The sequence below is a fragment of the Phocoena sinus genome, chromosome 9, assembly GCF_008692025.1.
Source record: "Phocoena sinus isolate mPhoSin1 chromosome 9, mPhoSin1.pri, whole genome shotgun sequence".
NCBI lineage: Eukaryota > Metazoa > Chordata > Mammalia > Artiodactyla > Phocoenidae > Phocoena > Phocoena sinus.
In genome coordinates, this window is record NC_045771.1 from 4,024,744 (window position 1) to 4,044,183 (window position 19,440).

General features: G+C 44.2%; 1 protein-coding gene across 1 annotated transcript; it reads left to right on the plus strand.

Annotated features, from left to right (window-relative positions):
• Window positions 1-876: 876 nt before the first annotated feature.
• On the plus strand, window positions 877-8,109 carry LOC116759596 (vacuolar protein sorting-associated protein 26A-like; the record flags this gene model as incomplete). Its single annotated transcript, XM_032643553.1, is given in 3 exon segments — window positions 877-894; window positions 7,491-7,949; window positions 7,951-8,109. Coding segments are annotated over 2 exon segments (597 nt in total), but the record flags the coding sequence as incomplete, so codon positions are not given.
• Window positions 8,110-19,440: the final 11,331 nt, after the last annotated feature.

Sequence of the window (19,440 nt, forward strand, 5' to 3'; positions counted from 1 at the left end):
GGACCAGGCCTGTATACAAAAAAAAAAAGGGTGCTCTTAGGATGACCACCGATAGCAGCATTGGGGGGCTTTCTAAGAAATGCAGAATCTCGGGCCCCATGCCAGAACTACTCAATCAGAATATGCGTTCTTACGAGAATGCCTAGGTGAGGAGTGTACACAGCAAGGTTTGAGAAGCACCACGCTAGAGGGGATTTTAGCATGAAGGGTGAATTTGCCAAGAGTTCCCACTTTCCTTGGATACACATGAGCACGTAAGCAACCTCCATACTTAATGAGTAAAGAAAATGGAAACTTTCCATTTTGGCGAGGCTGCCCGTGTTCTTTAGATAAAGCACCATCTCAAGCGAAGCACTGTGTCCTCCACTGCCCAGCAGAAACCCCAGCGCTTCCGTGAATCCTTTTCAAATCACAGAAGCCAAGATACATCCTCTCAATACACACACTGCGCTTAGGGAGCATCCCCCCTTACACATATCACCAACTGCCCAGTGTTCTCAGAGATGTAAGGTAACTCCAAGTAGAAAGAGAACCAAGCTTAACTGTATCTTCCTAACTCGGTTTCAACTGAGGCACCAAAAGTTAAGAAGTGTAATGATGGTAGCCAAGCATCCCTACAGCCTAAGAGGTCTGTTAGACTATTAATACAGGAAATGATAAAAGGGTTTGAAATGGAGAGCACACAATAGCCATCATCCACCTGAGAGGAAGCTTCCAATACAGAGAGTTGGTGGAATTCTCTGGAATCTCCATCCTTCCGGTGGAGAAGGATGTACAACCGGATGAGAAAAAGCAAAGCTGTTGGTTGTCTCTGAGAACAGAGTTCCCCTCAGGGAGCTTGAAATGGGGCCCCCCGAAGCATAAAGCAGTGGTACCCAGACCCCTCCTGGAAAAATTTAAAATCAAGGAGCTGAACCCAGAGTGCCTCTCAGGCAGCCAGATGTGAAGGGTGAGCAAGCCGTACCCGTAATGGTGACGGGACACGAGATGCTTCTCGGGAACCAGAAATGGACCACGTGGGAGGTGGAAGCCAGGAGCCCCAGCCAACGGAGCAAAGTACCTAGCCCAGGGTGACACCAGGAAGCGTGAGGATGGGGACGGTATCACAGCTGGGGAAGATGCTACAGTCACCCATCAATATCCTGTGTGAGCACATTCAAAGAAAACGCCCTGAAAACACCCCACGAAAATAAAAGGTCACTTTTACGCATTTGCCACACCTAGAGCAATCTGTGACCCTCCATATTCGCTCTGCCTTTCCCCTCATTTCTTCCCTGTCTGAACTCAGCCTTGGAGAAGTGACAAATGGGGACTGGTGGGTGCAGAAGAGGAAGAAGAAACGTGCCAGGAAGGAGGCACAGAGAAGCCGCCCCCCAACCCGTCCCACAGGCTTCTAGACCTCAAACAGGTCAAGCTGAGAGAGAGGAGAAGCCTGTCTTAAGCTTATTACAGTAGACTGGCCTGGGCATTTTAACTTCTGAAATCACACTACTTGTAACAGAAAAGGACCCAGCAAAAGCTAAATAGCTTCACAAATCTGGGTACAAACTAGCCAAAGATTTGTTTTGAAGGCACAGGTGGAAAAAAATAAGGTCGTTTCATGAAAGCTCCATGAGTCCAGGGCATTCAGAAGAACCCTGGGAATTCATTGAAGAAGGAGGTCGGGTCTCAGGCTTATTGAAGCCCCCAGGTGCTTTACACATTCCACATCATTTTTCCTAGAGCTCATTTGATAGCGAAAACTGTAGAAACCCCCCAAAGTAGCTCAAATTAAAAAGCAAAGCAAAAACAATAACAAACAAATGTATTATGGATGTAATCTAGATATTCTGGGCAGTGGAGACCTTGTCCGACCCTCATCTTGAACTTATATCCAATGTTACATCAAACGACCCAACTCCAATTGCCACAGGTCTAGCCATATAGCCCATCAGTGAGCCCACAGGTTTTCTTGCTACTTCTCTGAAAAGTGAGATACAACACCCAACGTTTCTATTCTGTTCCCCAACCCACATCTCCTGGCCGCCAGCAACATCATATTTTCTTCCTTGTTCCCTTTTATCTCTTGCTATAAAGCCTCACACATACGCTCTATTTTTCTGACAAGTTCAGCTCTGGCGAGCTCTGTCCACTAATAACCTGGAACGTAGCCATCAGTCCCACTCCTGCTTAGAAAACAATTCAGTGACTTTTGTTTCCCCCTCACTTGTGTCTCTTGAGATACACAGCAAGAATGCAAAGCAGCTTATCAAAAAGTCTGTTCAACCAAAACAGTTCTATTTGGTAGGAATGGGGAGAGGGAGTGAAAAATAGGAAATCTTGGTAGTAATTACAGAGTTTTCTTTATTTTCTATCAATTTTACATATTGGACATCTCAGGAAACAGAAGGAGCCTATGAGGAAATAAAGGGGAGTAGAGACAGGCTTTACGTGAACTGTACCCAGAAAGTCTGAAAGCGAGGCCGGGTCCTCTGAGTCTCAGGGGTCATCGTGTCTGTCACCTCTGCTGCTCCCCCCTCCCCTTTCTCCCAACAGTTATTCTTAGCAGCCCATGACCGTACATGGCTGTCAGAGTCTCTGTGATCTTACCTGTGAGCCCTCTGTCCTCTGATGGGTGTCTCTTAGCTCAAATTTCCAAGAGAGTGTTTGACTGGCTCAGCACATCCTGGGGATTTATCCCCCTGAGAGCACGCGTTCGGTCCTGGTCTAAACAGCTGTATCAGGAGAAGGTCGAGTCCTCTGTTTCAAACAGGAAAGGAGGGGCGTGGGCAGGGCTCTACTGTCACAGACCATAAATGGCCCAGGAAGCAATGAATAGCATCTCTGGTACACACATGTCCAGCTGGGAGTTGACGAGTCAATTAAGAAAGGAATGTTGCACCACCACAAAAGTGGATAGAGCCGGGAGAAGATGATACACATGGCTTTATTGTTTTTATTTGTTTCGTATTGTGTTCCTCTTGATGATTTCTCAGACTCTTGACTGTTATGCAGAGGAAATTAAGCTGCAGAGTTCCTGTACTGGAAAGAACGAGACTCTATTCTCACGGGTTCCAAATAAAAAGCACCAGAAGCCAATACAGACAATGTGAAGTAATAACTGTCTATCAGAATTCTATGTGTCCCTCAGTTGCCAAAGATCACAGTTATCAATCAGGGAAGAAGAAAAAGTGTGTTGCACTAAGCCTTGAGTCTGCGTGCTATTTCTATGACTGTAGGACACATGCTATGACCCGGCTAAACACTACTGACCACTCTTTTCTCTGACCAACTGCAATCCTGCAATGTAGCTGTACTCATGTTTCACACCCCCTGGTATTTTATGCTGTTGTTTCCTGTCTCATCTGTGAAAATCCTATCTCACTCATAAAAGTAGCAGTTTTTTGGTTTTTTTTTTAAGAATAGTAAACAAGGAGTCCAATGCCTATGAAATACATAAATAAACCTCAGCACTGAGGAAAGGAATAGATAGACTTAGGGGTTGAAACTTACTGAATAACAAAATGCATTACTATTTATTTATACATTTTCAGTTTGAACACATTTTCTTGCTTTCTACCCCCGCCCCCCACCCCCGTGACTACAAGTGTTTGCATATAATCATGGAGCTCCATTTCCTGTTTAAAAAAAAAAAGGAGAAATAAAAACTTAGGTATCTACCCTAGTAGCTGTTATGAAGATGAAATAAGATAACATTCAGGAAAAAGTTGTGAAAAGTGGAAGGACAGAGAAAGGCATCTCAAACTGTTGATGGCCTCTTCATTTCATTTAGGACCTTCCAGTCTTCAGGCCTCAAGTTTATGTCAGATATTCATAGTGTTTGTTTTTACGCTAAAGTGTGAAGGACTCCCACTGGCTTAGAGTTTCCATTGAGTACATTTTACTATAGAAATGCCTTTGATTTCTACGCCCAGGGATGTCTTAATAATGGCAATCATTTTGCCTTGGCTCTTCCTAGGGTTGAAATGTCACCAGCAAGTAAGAGCTTGATGGGGCTCTGAAACCTAGTGAATGTCCTCAGTTTTCACATAATGAAAAAAAAAAAAAAAGGCCCAGAGAGCTGCAGCCACTTCCCTGAGACTCAATCCAAACAGGAGGCACAGCTCAACCAACTCTGAGATCCAGTCATCCCCCTTTTCCCTTAATTCCACATTCCTCCACCGAACGAGTTTTTCCACATCTGAACTCATACGTTTGAGATGACTTTAGCAAAGGCCCCATGCATCTTCATCTTTTATTTTATGAAAAATAAAATTAAAAAATATGAACTTGTTCTGCTGCATTCACATTTTGTCAGATATAATTTTTAATTATCTAGTAATGTCTAAATATCTTATGTCTTCTTAACTGCATATGAAAATTTCATTTAAAAAAAAGGAAGACAGAAGTGAGGGATTAACAGGTACATACTACTACATATAAAGTAGATAAACAACAAGGTTCTCCTGTATAGCACAGGGAACTATATTTGATATCCTGTGATAAACCATAATGGAAAAGAATCTGAAAAAGAATATATATATGTATAATTGAATCACCTTACTGTACTCCTGAAATTAACACATTGTAAATCAGCTATATTGTTCAATAAAAAATTGTTTTAAATTTTAAAAATAAAAAAAGGAGGATAGAGACACTTGAAAGAGCATTATAATCATGTAGCATGAAGACAATTCAAACTTTCTAAGGCCCTAAAATGTGGGGAGGGGATGAGTGACGTGTCAGATAACTTTCCTCCACCTCTGTTGACTAAATACAGATTTCCAGGCCCTTAGTCAAAAGTAATATGAGATTTGGGATCTACAAAATTCCAATCCCTCTGTTTCCTTCACAAGATACAAGATGCGAGATCTTTAAAATACTGCACTTGAGGGACAGCTTTTGACTTAAAACAATCCAACCTGTTAGACCAGAAAAACATTTACTTCTCATTTACTGCCCTCTATTCCTGGTTAACTTATGCATGAGCTTATCTTTGTTCTATGCATTTTACTGAGAAAGCGAGAGGACAATGCAAAATTTAAAAATCAATAAAACGTAACCCAAAATAACATAAATAGATTTTCACTAATATTCTGGAAGTCATTAAAGCAATTTATGTTTCATGCATTCCATTAAACTTTCTAAAATTCTCCAGGATGATTTAGATTCTGGGTAGCTAAAAGAATTTACATATATATTTTTTTATTTATATGGGTTTCTTTTCCTATTTCTTTCAGAAATTACTAACCACACAAGGAAGGTCCCTGTTTAGCATGAAGAACCATGGTTGGCAAGACAAACCCTGACCAGGACACACCCTTGGGAACATTAAATACCAGTGAAGTGTCCTGAGGCTGATACAGCATGTGGCCCTTGACTTTGTGTGCAAATAAAGAAGACAGACGTGAACAGCCTGGTTCCATGGAATCTGCCAAGTCTGGGAACCAGGGAACGAAAATTGAGTCTTGACTCCCTCATGAACTACTTATACCCTGTTGGAGCTCAGGTTTTATGAAATGAGAGGATTGAGCAAAATTACCTGAGCAAAATTATCTTTGGTTTTTATTTAATTTTTTAACTTTCTAGACAATTCTATAGGTTACATTCCATTTACAGTTATTACAAAATATTGGCTTTTAAAATACAGAGGATTCTCTTGAAATAATACCATTTGCAGCAATGCGGATGGACCTAGAGATCATCACACGAAGAGAAGTCAGAAAGACAAATACCATATGATGTCACTTATATCTGGAATCCAAAAGAGGACACAAATGAACTTATCTACAAAACAGCAACAGACTCACACGCATTTTTTTAAATCTTAAGAATTGCCTCAAAAAAAAAAAAAAAAAAGAATTGCCTCTATTAAGGGAGGGCATCAGGAAGTATGTAATAATCCAGGAAAGAGAGAATGAGAAGGTAAGAAAAAAATGAAGCAACGGTGGGCAAACTTGGGAAATAAATTGGAGAAAAAATAAAACCATCACAGAAATTAAGGGGAAACTGGAATAGGAACAGAAGCAAAAAAGATACTGGCATACATTGGCAGCTACATGGATGGACCTAGAGATTATCACACTAAGTGAAGTAAGTCAGAAGGAGAAAGACAGATACCATATGATATCACTTATATATGGAATCTAAAATATGACACCAATGAACTTACCTATGAAACAGAAACAGACTCACAGACATAGAGAATAGACTTGTGGTTGCCAAGGGGGAGGGCATACGGGGGAGGGATGGATTGGGAGTTTGGGATGAACCAATGCAAACTATTGTATATAGAACGAATAAACAGCAAGGTCCTACTGTATAGCACCGGGAACCATATTCAATATCTTGTGATAAAGCATAATGGAAAAGAATATGAAAAAGTATGTATACATATGTATACCTGAATCACTGCTGTATGGCAGAAATTAACACTACACTATAAATCAACTATACTTCAAATAAATAAATTAATTAATTAATAAACAAAATAAAATAAAACAAAGAGGATTCTCTCTTAATGGGAAAAACAGGCACTCCCACAGAGGATGACAGATGTCAGTGGTCAGGATCAGGGAAGCTGGGAATTCAGTAAGAGCTGTCGGCTGAGGTCCTGGTAGGTACGGGGATCAGAACAGGTAGAAAGGTCTGAAATTCAAGCCAAAAGACAAGCTCGAGAGTGGTACCTGCAACCAGGAGTTACGACGGACACCTTGTCAGGTGAATTCTAGATCTGTGATGTGCTCACTCCCAGGCCAGAACGTGTGAGGGAGGAGAAAAGGCAGGACGTGAACCACGTTACGACAGCGATAAATCACAATTCACAAGCCTCGCGTGTGTCTGTGATGCCCAGAGCAGCTTGTGAGTCACGGCTGATCTAACCACTAGGAAGGCTTCCTAAGGAGAGGAAGTCGGTGATTAAGCTGTGTCCCCAAATCCGGTAGGGAAATCCTTTAACCCGTGAAAAGGAGGAGGAGGTGCTTAATTCCAAAAAGAAAAAGTGCAGACTGAGGAAAAGTTTGGAAAGTGGGTGAAATGGCTCATGAAGCGAAGCTCTGCGGATCTAAACTGGAAGGGGCAGGAAAGAGTGGGAAATGAGGAGTTATCTTGGAGAAGGGATATCATTAAATTGGCTTGTGTTTTCTGTGAAAGGGGGAAAAAGGAACAAATGAGAACCTTTCGATTTAACAAGTTATTATTTATCAGAATGTGAATTTTGGAGACCATACATTGGGGGGAAAAAAGAGAGACGGAGAGGAAAGAGTGACAAAAGAAGATATGAAAAAAGACTGAGAACCAACAAGAAGAGTGGTTCACAGAGATTTAAAGAGTCCTGGGGAGGGGAAGGTAGGAGGGTAAAGCAATACTGGGAGAATGGCACCAGCTGGCCTTTCTTTCCTGGATATGGTCTCAAAGTGCAGAGGAGCATTTAATTTTGTACTAACGATTTAGAAAAACAGAAGCCTGGGCTGGGAGTTCTCCTGAAGGAAGAGGAGTGAAGCGGGGGGGACGCGGCGGTGGCAGCACCGACAATGGGTTTTCTTGGAGGATTTTTTGGTCCCATGTGTGAGATCGATGTTGTCCTTAATGATGGGGAAAACAGGAAAATGGCGGAAATGAAAATGGAAGTTGGCAAAGTAGAAAAGCGCTATCTTTTCTATGATGGAGAATCTGTTTCAGGAAAGGTAAACGTAGCCTTTCAGCAACCTGGAAAGAGGCTAGAACACCAAGGAATCCGAACTGAATTTGTAGGTCAAACGGAACTTTTCAATGACAAGAGTAATACTCACGAGTCTGTAAACCTAATGAAAGAACTAGCCTTACCTGGAGAACTGGCTCGGAGCAGAAGTTATGACTTTGTATGTACGCAAGTTGAAAAGCCACGCGAATCTTATATCGGTGCCAATGTCTGCTTAAGGTATTTCCTTAAAGTGACAATAGCAAGAAGACTGACAGACTTGGTAAAAGAATATGTATGACCTTATTGTTCACCAGCCTACTACCTATCCTGATGTCAACAACTCTATTAAGATGGAAGTGGGCACTGAGGATTGTCTACACATAGAATTTGAATATAATAAATCAAAGTATCATTTAAAGGATGTGACTGTAGGAAAAATTTACTTCTTATTATTATTCTTTTTTTTTTTTTTTTTTTTCAGGCTACAGACATGCAGGCTCAGTGGCCATGGCCCACGCGCCCAGCCGCTCCGCAACATGTGGGATCCTCCCGCACCGGGGCACAAACCCGCGTCCCCTGATTGGTAGGCAGACTCTCAACCACTGCGCCACCAGGGAAGCCCCATGAGATCCTTTTTAATTCTAGTCCTTGTTGATGAGGAAGACAGGATGTACTTCAAGCAGCAGGAGATCATTTTGTGGAGAAAAGCTCCCGAAAAACTGAGGAAACAGAGGGCAAGCTTTCACCAGAGAGTTGAATCGCCAGAATCACAGGCATCTGCTGAGCCGCCTGAAATGTGAACGGAATAGGAGAAAAAAAGAAGAAAAAACCTCCTACATCCCTTGAGATTTAAGCGCGGCAGGTTAAAGATGGTCGCACCATGTAGGGCGGGGGAAAAAGCCAAAACCCCATTTATGATAGCCTTCCTTTATCTTACAGCGCTGAGTTTATTTTATGGCATAACTAAATGTTCTTCACGTATATACATATTTAAAAAATGCTTTCTTTGACACACTGGAACTTTCTTAAACTGCCGTGTTGTTTTTTTCTTTAACTGCACACTTCCATTTAATGATAAGCTCTCAGCTATACATCAGCATAAACATTAAAGATTTTCATGTGAGTAGGTTGGTATTTGTAATTTTGCTTTCTTTCTGCATAATGTTGATTACAAATTCTTTGCTTCTCCTTTTTCATGCTAATGATTACCTCTTATTCTCTACATGCAAAAAATTAAATATTTGGTGTTCAAATAAAATTAGAAAACCTGAGTGGCCTGTACATCCTGCAAAGATTTAAAACATGGCATTTCAATATTTTTGAAAACTACATTTATGATTTTCCATACATCTTTGAGAAATGCATACAAGTGTTTTACTGTAGGTGCCTCTGAGTCTACCATTCCATGGCTTCCTGAATTTTGTTCTCTTTGAAGTCTTCTGTGGTGTGAATTTTAAATTTTTTTCCATAAGAGATTATGTGGCATGTCATTGCAGCTTTTTTTTGGGGGGGGGTGGGTACCATATTAAGTAACCATTTTGCTACTACTATCTGATAGGTACCACTGTATGTTTTCTGCAATGCGGAGTTGACTCTATGTTGGCATTTTAGTTTGTTAAAACTATATAATTTTTCCATAAATACTCTGAAAAAAAATTTTTGGGTTTAATGAAGGTTTTTAGCACATATATGCAAATATAATTTTCTTGCAAATATTCTCTTCCCTTTTCAGGGGAAAATTTGAGGATGGGGGACTCAGGAGAACAGGTGTAGTATGTAGCTACCCAGATCTGGACAATTTCATGTTTGTTAAATTGGAACCTTGACTAGTTCAAACTTAAACTTCATCCACTCTGTTTAAATTTTTTAAACATTAAATTCAAGTAATGTTCAAACCCTCTAAAAAAGAAGGTTGCAGTCATCTGTTTTTATGCTATGCATGGGGTCTGATTGCAAATACACTAAATGTGGGGTGTAGGAACTAAAACGAAGCCTGTTGTGTGAAACTACTTTCACTTATGGTTCAGTGGTTTTTGTACCAATATTTTTTTATACACTTCAGTGCAAGTCTTGTCAGTTAACCTTACTTTATGAGTAAGCTAAGTAACTCAAATTACATTTCTTGAAGCCTGTTTTACTACTACGGCACTTCGAAAAATGGTCAGTAACCAACTTCTTAACTGGCAAAAGGTTCCATGTACCATGTGCTGAAGCATCTATTTTTTTTTTTTTTGTGGTACGCAGACCTCTCACTGTTGTGGCCTCTCCCGTTGCGGAGCACAGGCTCCGGACGCACAGGCTCATGGGCCCAGCCGCTCCAAGGCATGTGGGATCTTCCTGGACCGGAGCACAAACCCATGTCCCCTGCATTGGCAGGCGGACTCTCAACCACTGCGCCACCAGGGAAGGCCTGAAGCATCTGTTTTAAATGTGGTTATCTGTGAATGGTAATGTTTTCCTTCATGTAAGTTGCCTGTTCAGAGTTTCAAAATTTTAAAATGCCAAATACTTTCATGGTCACTTGCATGTAGTAATCTGGAAACTATTCAAAGAAAAATTGAAAATCAATTGTATTTAACCATCCTCAAACAGTGCAACCATGATGTATAATAAAGAATTTGAAACAAACAAAAAAAAAAGATTTAGAAAAAGTTAGGAGTAAGTCTAGAGGGCTGTTGAGTTATCACAGAAACTTGATGCCACTGATTCCAGGGCTCCACTAGGTGAGGTCCCCCAAACCACTGATTCTAAAGTCTGGGCATTGAATTTATTGGTGAGAAAGACAGAGGGAATCCCAGACCCAACAATGGCTGAGTTAAGGTCATGACAAACCAGTTTCACACATATAATTTTCAAAATGCAAAATAAATTGATAATCTGAAAGCCCTAGAGAACAACCCGAAGTGAGCAGATTTTGTAGAGGACAGGGTTTGAGGTAGCTGCTTCAGCTAGAAAGAGAGGGGGGATTCCTAGAACTAAAAAAAAAAAAACAGTAGGAGAGCCTCAAATTCTGTGTATAAATGCTGCCCAAATCCCTGGTTGCCCCCTGAGCCATGCAAATACTGGGGAAATTCAAGGTGATCTAGATAAGGATAAAAGAACACAATTACATGTTAAGTTGCTGTTTACTTAATTGCCTACCTTAGTGAGAATCAACAGAAACCAGTCTCCACCCAACATTCACAATGTCAAGGATAAAATTCAAAATTACTCAACATACAAAGAAATATGAAAACGTGACCCATTCTCAACAAAGAAGCGTAATCAACACAGATCAGTCCCAAAACGACCCAGATGTCAGAAGGCAAGGATTTTAAAAGTGGCGATTACTAATGAGGGCCATCAATTAAAGGAAAATGGGACTCACACAACGAATGAAAGAGAGCAAATCTAAGCAGGGAAGATAGAACAAACTGGGAATTCTGGAATTAAGAATACAACATCTTAAGTAAACCACTGAAGTTGCAAACAGTAGAATGGAGAAGACAGCACAAAATGTGAAAACTGAGCGATTGAAATGACTGTGTACCTGAAGAAGAGAGAGGAAAATGAAGATCTGCAAAATGATATAAAGTGCCTAACATATGTATAATTGTCATCTCAACAAATTGAGAATAGGGTAGGAGAAAACATTGGGAGAGATAATGGCCACAAAATTCCCAAATGTGGTGAATTTAAAGATTCAAGATGATCTTTGAACCCCTAGCAGGATACACAGGAAGAGAACTATGCCCGGGCATGTAACATTCAAACAATGAAAGCCAGAGAGAAGATCTTGACAGTATATAGAGAAAAATGGCACATTACACACAGGGACCAGTGTAGCAAATGACTACTCACTTCTCAGTAGAAAACACTGAGACCAGAATTGAGTGGAATGCCACCTTTAAAGTGCTGCAGAAATAGAGACACAGGTGTAGAGAACAAATGTATGGACACCAAGGTGGGAAAGGGGGTGGTGGGATGATGAATTGGGAGATTGGGATTGACATATATACACGATTACGTATAAAATGGATAACTAATAAGAACCTGCTGTATAAAAAACTAAATAAAATTTTAAAAAATAGAATAAAAGTGCTGAAAGATGCTCACACATATATACGGAATCTAAAAAAAAAAAAGGCTCTGAAGAACCTAGGGGCAGGACAGGAAGATGCTGACGTAGAGAATGGACTTGAGGACACAGGGTGGGAGAAGCTGGGGTGAAGTGAGAGAGTGGCATGGACATATACACACTACCAAATGTAAAATAGCTAGTGGGAAGCAGCCGCATAGCACAGGGAAATCAGCTGGGTGCTTTGTGAACACCTAGAGGGGTGGGATAGGGAGGGTGGGAGGGAGACGCAGAGGGAGGAGATATGGGGATATATGTATACATATAGCTGATTCACTTTGTTATACGGCAGTAACTAACACACCATTGTCCGGCAATTATACTCCAATAAAGATGTTTTTTTAAAAAAGTGCTGAAAGAGAAACCAAAATCTTTTCAACTCAGAATTCTCTAACGGGAAACAAATACCTTTCAGAATTAAAGGCCAAGTAAAACTGCAGGTGGGTCTCGCTAGTATTATTTCACAAAATGCCTATTCCTGTTGAACCAAAATGCTTTCTGTTGACAGAGTCTTTTGTTTTTAATGCCCTGAAGGGAAAATGACAGAGACCCAACCTGAAATGAAGCCGTAGGCCACATCTTCGCCATCCCTGTCTCGTGGTGAAATAAGCACTAGCACTAGAAAGCAGAAGTGAACAGGAAGAAAGAAGCTCAGTTCATCAGAAAGAAACTTTTACCACTTGGATTATTTCTGGTTCAAAACCTCAGGAGCTTCAGGGTGTAATCTGAAACCTGCCCCCACTCGTGGAGGGCAAGGAGAGACCACTCCAGACTGGCAGGGGGGCAGTTTTAATAAGCAAGGGGACTTGGATCTCGGGTGGCCCCAAGACCTGCAGATCTCCTTACCCGCCCGCCAGAATCTTCAAGTTTATAGATAGGCCTTAACTGGGTTCAGTCACGTATTCAGGCCAGGTGGTCTGAACAGCAGCTCACTCCCTCAAGGCTGTGTCCTTGGAAAGGCTCCCACTGTGGGAACAGTAGGCAGACGCAGCTTCCCAGGATGGGGGCGGGGGGAGGAGCCTCCAACTGCCCTGGTCCAGCTCACAGGTCAACCAGGAGTCATGTCCTCTTGATCTCCCCCAACAACTATAAAAATGCCCAACAAAAAGCAATCAAAATTAGAGCTTCAGATACAATAACGTATCTAGTTTATCAGTCAAAATGTTTTAAATATAAAATTTATTTTCCTCTCAATATGCATGACATTGAAATTTTAATACTCTGGCAGAGATCAGAAAACAGAATGTGAGGCTACCCTGCAGGCCTGAATATGCTCACCCCACATCAGTAGCAGTCACTCCTATGTACCACTACTCTTACGTTTCAAAAAGCAGTGAAGAAAAGGATTAGTAATTGGCGCCAATGAAGTAAGAAGTTAACATAAGGAAAAAAAACTTTTTTAAAACAAATTACAGAATGATTTTGGAATGCAATTGAGCGGCTACACATTCAAGTTTAAGTTGTCCATCCTGCAATACTGAGATGTATCAGTAACCCCACCTTTTACCACGGAAGACTTTAGTATCTTTCAGACTGTGAAAAAGAAACGCAAACATCTTGTATAAATAATAAAACTGCAGCTCTTCTTTCTATAAAGGTTATATTGGATTTTAATAAATTCCTTCTACAATGGTATGTAAGTTTTCCAAACCAAAATTTTAAACGTTCACATTGTTTAGTGATATTATTGCAAAATATATTTTTTAAAAAACCCTACAAAACCCTACAATATATTATAACTATGGAAGATTTAAGTGGCAAGTATAGTGAAAATAAGAATCATTCTGTCTCCTAATACTGAGCTCATCAGAGTTAACAGTGTGGTATATTTCCTACTGTCTTTTCTCTTCACATGTGTATTTCTGTGTAATTAGTAGCATAAAGTGTATACCATTTATTTTGTATCTTTTTTTAAAAAAAAGAAAGCAAGAGAGCAAGGCACTTAGTGAGTTTCCAGAAAGTCTCAATATCAGACCAGAGCTGGCAGGAGTCAGTAAGCCCTGGCGGGTGCAGAGCCCACCCCTGTGGAGTTGCCCCAGGTAAGCTGCTCCACTGGTCTGTGGGTTGCACCCAGCTGTTAGGCCCTCTTGCAAGTATCTGTAGAACAGCCCTCGCTGTTGACTGGTGCTTGACCAGTGCTTGACGGATACGTTCACTGCGCCCAGAACCAGACTGACACGGGGTAGGGGAGACTGCAGGATCCCATGGGGACATTTTACTTTCCCAGTGCCAGGTGGCTGTCACTCTGGAGCTACCTCCTCAGGACCAGTGGCTCCTGCCCACACCAGGGATGACAGTTGGATTGGTACCCTCTGTGGTCCTTGGCAGCTATTAGCAGATGGTCGATGACCCCACAGTCAGGAGCAAGGAAGCTACAAAAAGGACCTTTCTTTTCCCAGTTCTGGGGGTGTCAATATTTGAGAAGGATCCCAGAGGCAAATAACACATCCCACGATGGCTAAACTCAACCACTGAGCGGCCACCCGAAAAGAGGAAGACAATAAATGTTTCCCAAGGAATGCCTGCCCAGGAACAACTCATAATAAAGTGCTGAACAGAAATGGCTGCGACAGTCCTCAGTAAATAAACAACACGAAAGGGAGTCCAGCTGAAACGTCTTCCGGAGAGGTTGAGGCTCTTCCGCCCGAGAAGTGTCCCAACATGAACCCTTCCAAGAGCACATAAAATGGAAACAAACACTTCAAACGTACGATAAAAGAAACTGATATTATTAAGTTTGATGCTTTACTGAAACGACTGAAACCTGAGTCTCATGTGGTCTGTCCAGTACTTTCCAACGTCGACTGTTAACCCCTGCTCTCTACGTGCCCCGCATTCCCTCCTGAACATTCACTAACCCTCCATCCCAGCACTGCCACCTCACTGCAGCAACCTCCAAAACCAACTACCAACTACAGTTTACAAAGTGCGAAGGCAGAGTACAACCTAACTAGATTCTTCTTTGAGGAAGGGGACTGGAATTTTTTTCTCCCAGCAGACGCAGGATCATAACCTCCCTTTAGGCAATGGGGACCATCAAAGATTTTAAAGCATGAAGGGTGGGTAGGACTAGAGCTGTGTTCTAGAGAGCGAAAGCAATCTGCAGATTTGTATTTGGGTTCTTGGAACTTAGTAGAATTTTACAATGTTTGCTAAATAAATGCCTGATGATGACTGTTTATTGAATTAATATCACCCAATGGACCAAGCGTTTGTTGGGCACCGGCTAGAGGCACAGGGTGATCCCTAACTCATGACTAAAGGTTTTCTAGTACATTCTAAATTGTTGTTGTGCGTTTGAACTCTTCCCGGAAAGTTTTACTGGTGTCAATACCCTGCAGTATTGCCAAGAAGGCACTTTACCGTCGGAACTGAAGGCAGTTTGAAAAAGAAATTACTGAATGATCTTCTGAATGTCTCTACTACATACTCACTGATGAGCGAAACTTTATTATCTTTAAAGTCTTATAATATCAGCTACACCATATTAAAAAGACATCTCCTGAGAATATTAAATAAAGTAAACGTGAAAAGTGTAACTACTCGAATCACAGTTAATGAGAACAGAGATCAAGACACGAGTTGCTGATTCAAATATTTCACTCAGGCCTGAACGGAGCAGAAAACGCTGGTTATCACTTAATTGAAATAAAAGTATTCAGTCCTGAATCCTTATGTTACATAGCAGACCAGGAGTTCCCTTATCCACCAAACGCATCTAATACCATTACTAACTTCAGCTCCACATATGTCCAACAGCCAACAAATAGGTATTCATGAGAACAATCTGTTAATAACATGCTAATAAACACATGCTTCTCTGCATATAAAGAAGGTAGAAGCAAAAACAGGCGTAGCAAACACAAGACAAAAGCTCAGAGCACAGATTCAGGTAACATCAAATCTAAGATCCAAAGTACTTGCCTTCTTTCAGTTAAAAAAAAGGAAATTAGAAATACTCTAAAATATTTTTAAAGCACATTGATACATACACGGCTGCGCAGCTTCCCTGTGTAACCCAGGTAAGGAATTTCCTCGCAAACTAACCACTACCTAAGGTGAGAACAGACTGGTGAGGCAGAAAAGAGGACAACTGACCATGGCCAAGCAAGGCTGTGCCGCGCACGAGATCGCCGTGGAACCGAGACCTCCGTGGGGATCTGCTTCTCTGCGTGCGGACAGAGATGCTTCCCTGGGCATGTCCCTCCCGCTCTGGGCCACTGGAGAGGTTCTCAGAACAGCTCCTCAGAGGGCCGCTGCCCGCCCCTCTTTCCTCCGAACGTCAGTAATTTCCTGGAAATCATTCCAGGCACGCAGCGGCCCATTAAAGTTAATTACGCACGTGTCCGTGACACAGACAAGAGCGTGCGCCCCGGGCAGAGCCCAGAACGCTTCCCGGGAAGCACTTAATGGAAGCTCCGGCGCAGGTGTCACGGGCTGATTCCGAGAGGCCCTGCCTCCCCGCCCGGCTGACCTCTCGCCCTCCCCGAAACGCGGCAATCAGTGGGAACAGCTGCGTCTGCCAGCAAGTCGGCCGCGCCCCGGGCAGCCCAGAGCAGTTGCACCTGCAGAGCCTGGCGTTGGCTTTGGGTCGATTAAACACCACTTGTTCTCACAAACCCCCGCGCCCGGTCCACCGACAGGACTCAAGGACCCCCTCCGCGGCTGAGGAGGGGCCGGCAGCTCGGAATACGCAAACCAGCGCCTGTCCACTCGCCCGCAAACTGCAGTCGCCACCTGCTCTCCAGGTTCCCGCACCAGCCCCTCCGTCGCGGGTCCCTTACCTTGTGGCCTTTCCCCGGGGGACATCTGACGTTATTGGAGGCTCCCGCTGTCTGATTCATGTCCGGAGGAAGTTGGAGGCCGATTCTCCACCTTTAAAAAAGTTCCTTGGCGCGTGGAGGATGGCAAGGTGCGCGTCTCCCGGAGGCGAGGTGGGTCCTCCCTGTGCAGCCACGTCCGGGCGGCGTCCCCACGCGGCAGGTTTCCGTGGGGCCCCCCGCCCAGGGATGCTAAGCCCTGCAGCCCGAACCGAAGAAGGAGAAGCAGCTGCTGGGACCCGGAGGAAGCCCGGTCGGCGCCGCCTGCTCCGAGGGCGCTCGGCCCAGGGCTGCCTTCCCTGGAAATAGTCCAGGACTCTCCAGACCAGAAGCGCGAGCAAATCCAAAAGGCGAGCTCCGAGGTGGGGCGAGGAGGTAAGTGTATGGGGAGGGTGGGAGCGGCAGGACTGAGCTCTTCCACCCGAGTAAGGGGTGGGGAAAGCCGCGGAAGCACGAGAAGCCCGCGCCCCCCGCCCCCCCCGCCCCCCCGGGCGGAGCTGCGGCTGCAGGGCGCGTAGCTCACGGGCTCGCGCGGGCCTCCAGCACCGACCTTCGCACACCCCTCCACGCCCTCCAGCGCCGCGCCTGCAGCTGCAGTCCGTGCGGACCAGGTAGCCCAGCCGGCCGGCACGGCTGAATTGAGCAGGGCCACTTGGAGGGGCGGGCGCCCGCTCTCGCCTGCAGCTCGTGCCCCGGCTGGAGCCGCCAAATCTTCCCGGGATGGTCGGAAGGTGGCAAAAGAGGCTCTGCCGGGCGCCACTGCACGGGGAAGGCGAGGCAGTGGAGGGGGCGGAGGACGAGCTGGGACGGTACCCAGGCTCCTCGGCAGAGTCCCCACCAGCTACAGCTCCCGGGGCAGGCGCTGCGCGAGGCGCCATCTGCGTGACCCGGGCCGTGCTGGGGGGAGGGCAGCAGAGTGCATCCACTTCTTTCTGAAGTGAAGTATTTGCATGTCCCCAGGGTTTTTTCTTTGTATGTTCTCCTCCGTCTTCTTTCTTTGGCGCCTGGGAAGTCTTGGTCTAATTAGGCAGCCTTCGGGCAGAGGTGGAAAATTGACCCTTGGGAACTAAAAAGAAAGAAAGAAAGAAATCAAGAAAGGGCACCTGGTCCATGAAGACTGCATTGCAACAGTTAGAATCACAAGTCTGAACAGTGGACCGTTAGGATACAGCCATGTTATTTAGCCAAATGTGAAGTTTTGCCTAGATTTCTCTAGGTAGTGGTAGTTTGAATATTCTGTGTGGAAATGTCAAGGCTCATAATTCGGTTTCGATTTCCCAGTCCCACAGCCTTAGTTTCATCATGTGTAAAACGAAGGACGGAGTTGGTTTCACCTGTGGGAACCAGAGCTGCACAGGGAGTTGCTAACAGAAGCACATCTCCATATGGTGCCCCTAGAACAGTAGAAGGGAGATTTCAGTCTCAGGTGTTGGCTGACGTTCAATCATTTCTTTAATAGTCCCGGGTCCAAACAGGAATCGTCTCCGTTTTGTAAAATAAGTTATCATGTACCGTCGCTTTTGCCCACTGACAGCTCAAAGGTGACTCGTGACATTTCTGTTCCACAAATGTGAAGGCACATTTGGGGCATCTGAGTACCGCAGTGGACCCGGCATGGCTGTGGAGGCAGGTGTCGGTCTAGAATCTTGACTTTGCTTTCCCTGGTGAGTATCTCTGGGCAAATTATTTCTCTCATTGATTTTACAGCTCTGAGGTAGGTGTTATCGTGCTGTGTTCTGGGTGAAGAAACTGGCTCCGAAATATTGATGTGTAGAAGGGGCTTAGCAAGGCGGTAGGCGTCATCAGGTGGCAGGGGTCATTGTTACGGCTGCCTGGAGCGACTGGGAGCGCTTCACACCAACACATATGCTCAAGTCCACTCTTTTCTGGAGGTAAAATCCACAAGTGGGTGGCGCCCTGAGGCCCCGCAGAGTTTCCCGCCCCCGCACTGCTCCACTCTCAGCCTCCAGAAATTCATCGCAATTCCCACTGAGGGAGGGTCCTTCGGGTTTGCGTCTCCAGGGAAGCAGATCTCAGCCCCACCTTCCTGTATTCACTCACCTCTGCAGATTCCTGGGAAGCCCAGTGCCCTGGCGCCTCCATGCTCTTCTGGGTCCAAGAAACATCATCGATTTTCAGTGCATTCAGGTTTTCCTTGTAAGGATGGGAGTGATGACTCCTAAACTCCCATGTTGGGGCTGAAACCAGAAGTCTCTGAGTATATCTTTTTAGTCTTGGGGTCTCCTGTTGTCTTTTTGTTTAAATATTCTTTTTTTTTTTTTTTTGGCTGCGTCGGGTCTTTACTCCTGCACGCAGGTTTTCTCTAGTTGCGGCGAGTTGGAGGTGCTCTTCGGTGCGGTGTGTGGGCCTCTCACTGTGGTGACCTCTCCTGTTACGGAGCACCGGCTCCAGAGCGCAGGCCCCAGCAGTTGTGGCACGTGGGCTCAGTAGTTGTGGCTCGCAGGCTCTAGAGCACAGGCTCAGCAGTTGTGGTGCACAAGCCTAGTTGCTCCACGACATGTGGGATCTTCCCTGACCAGGGCTCGAACCCGTGTCCCTTGCATTGGCGGGCAGACTCCCAACCACTGTGCCACCAGGGAAGCCCTGTTTAAATATTCTTACCTCACTTTATCTCTCCTTCTCTCATATTATACTATAAGCAGCAAGGAAAACCCAGATGGTGACTTTTACAGTGCTCGGAAGTCCCTTTAGTTAAATAACCAAGTTTATTAGGTAACAGAAGAAAACCTCTTCTGTTTTCAGCGTAACTGCAGACTATGCTATCGCTAAGCATAGGATCCAATGGAATCCTTGGGAGCCATTTCAGAAGCCGCCTTCTATAA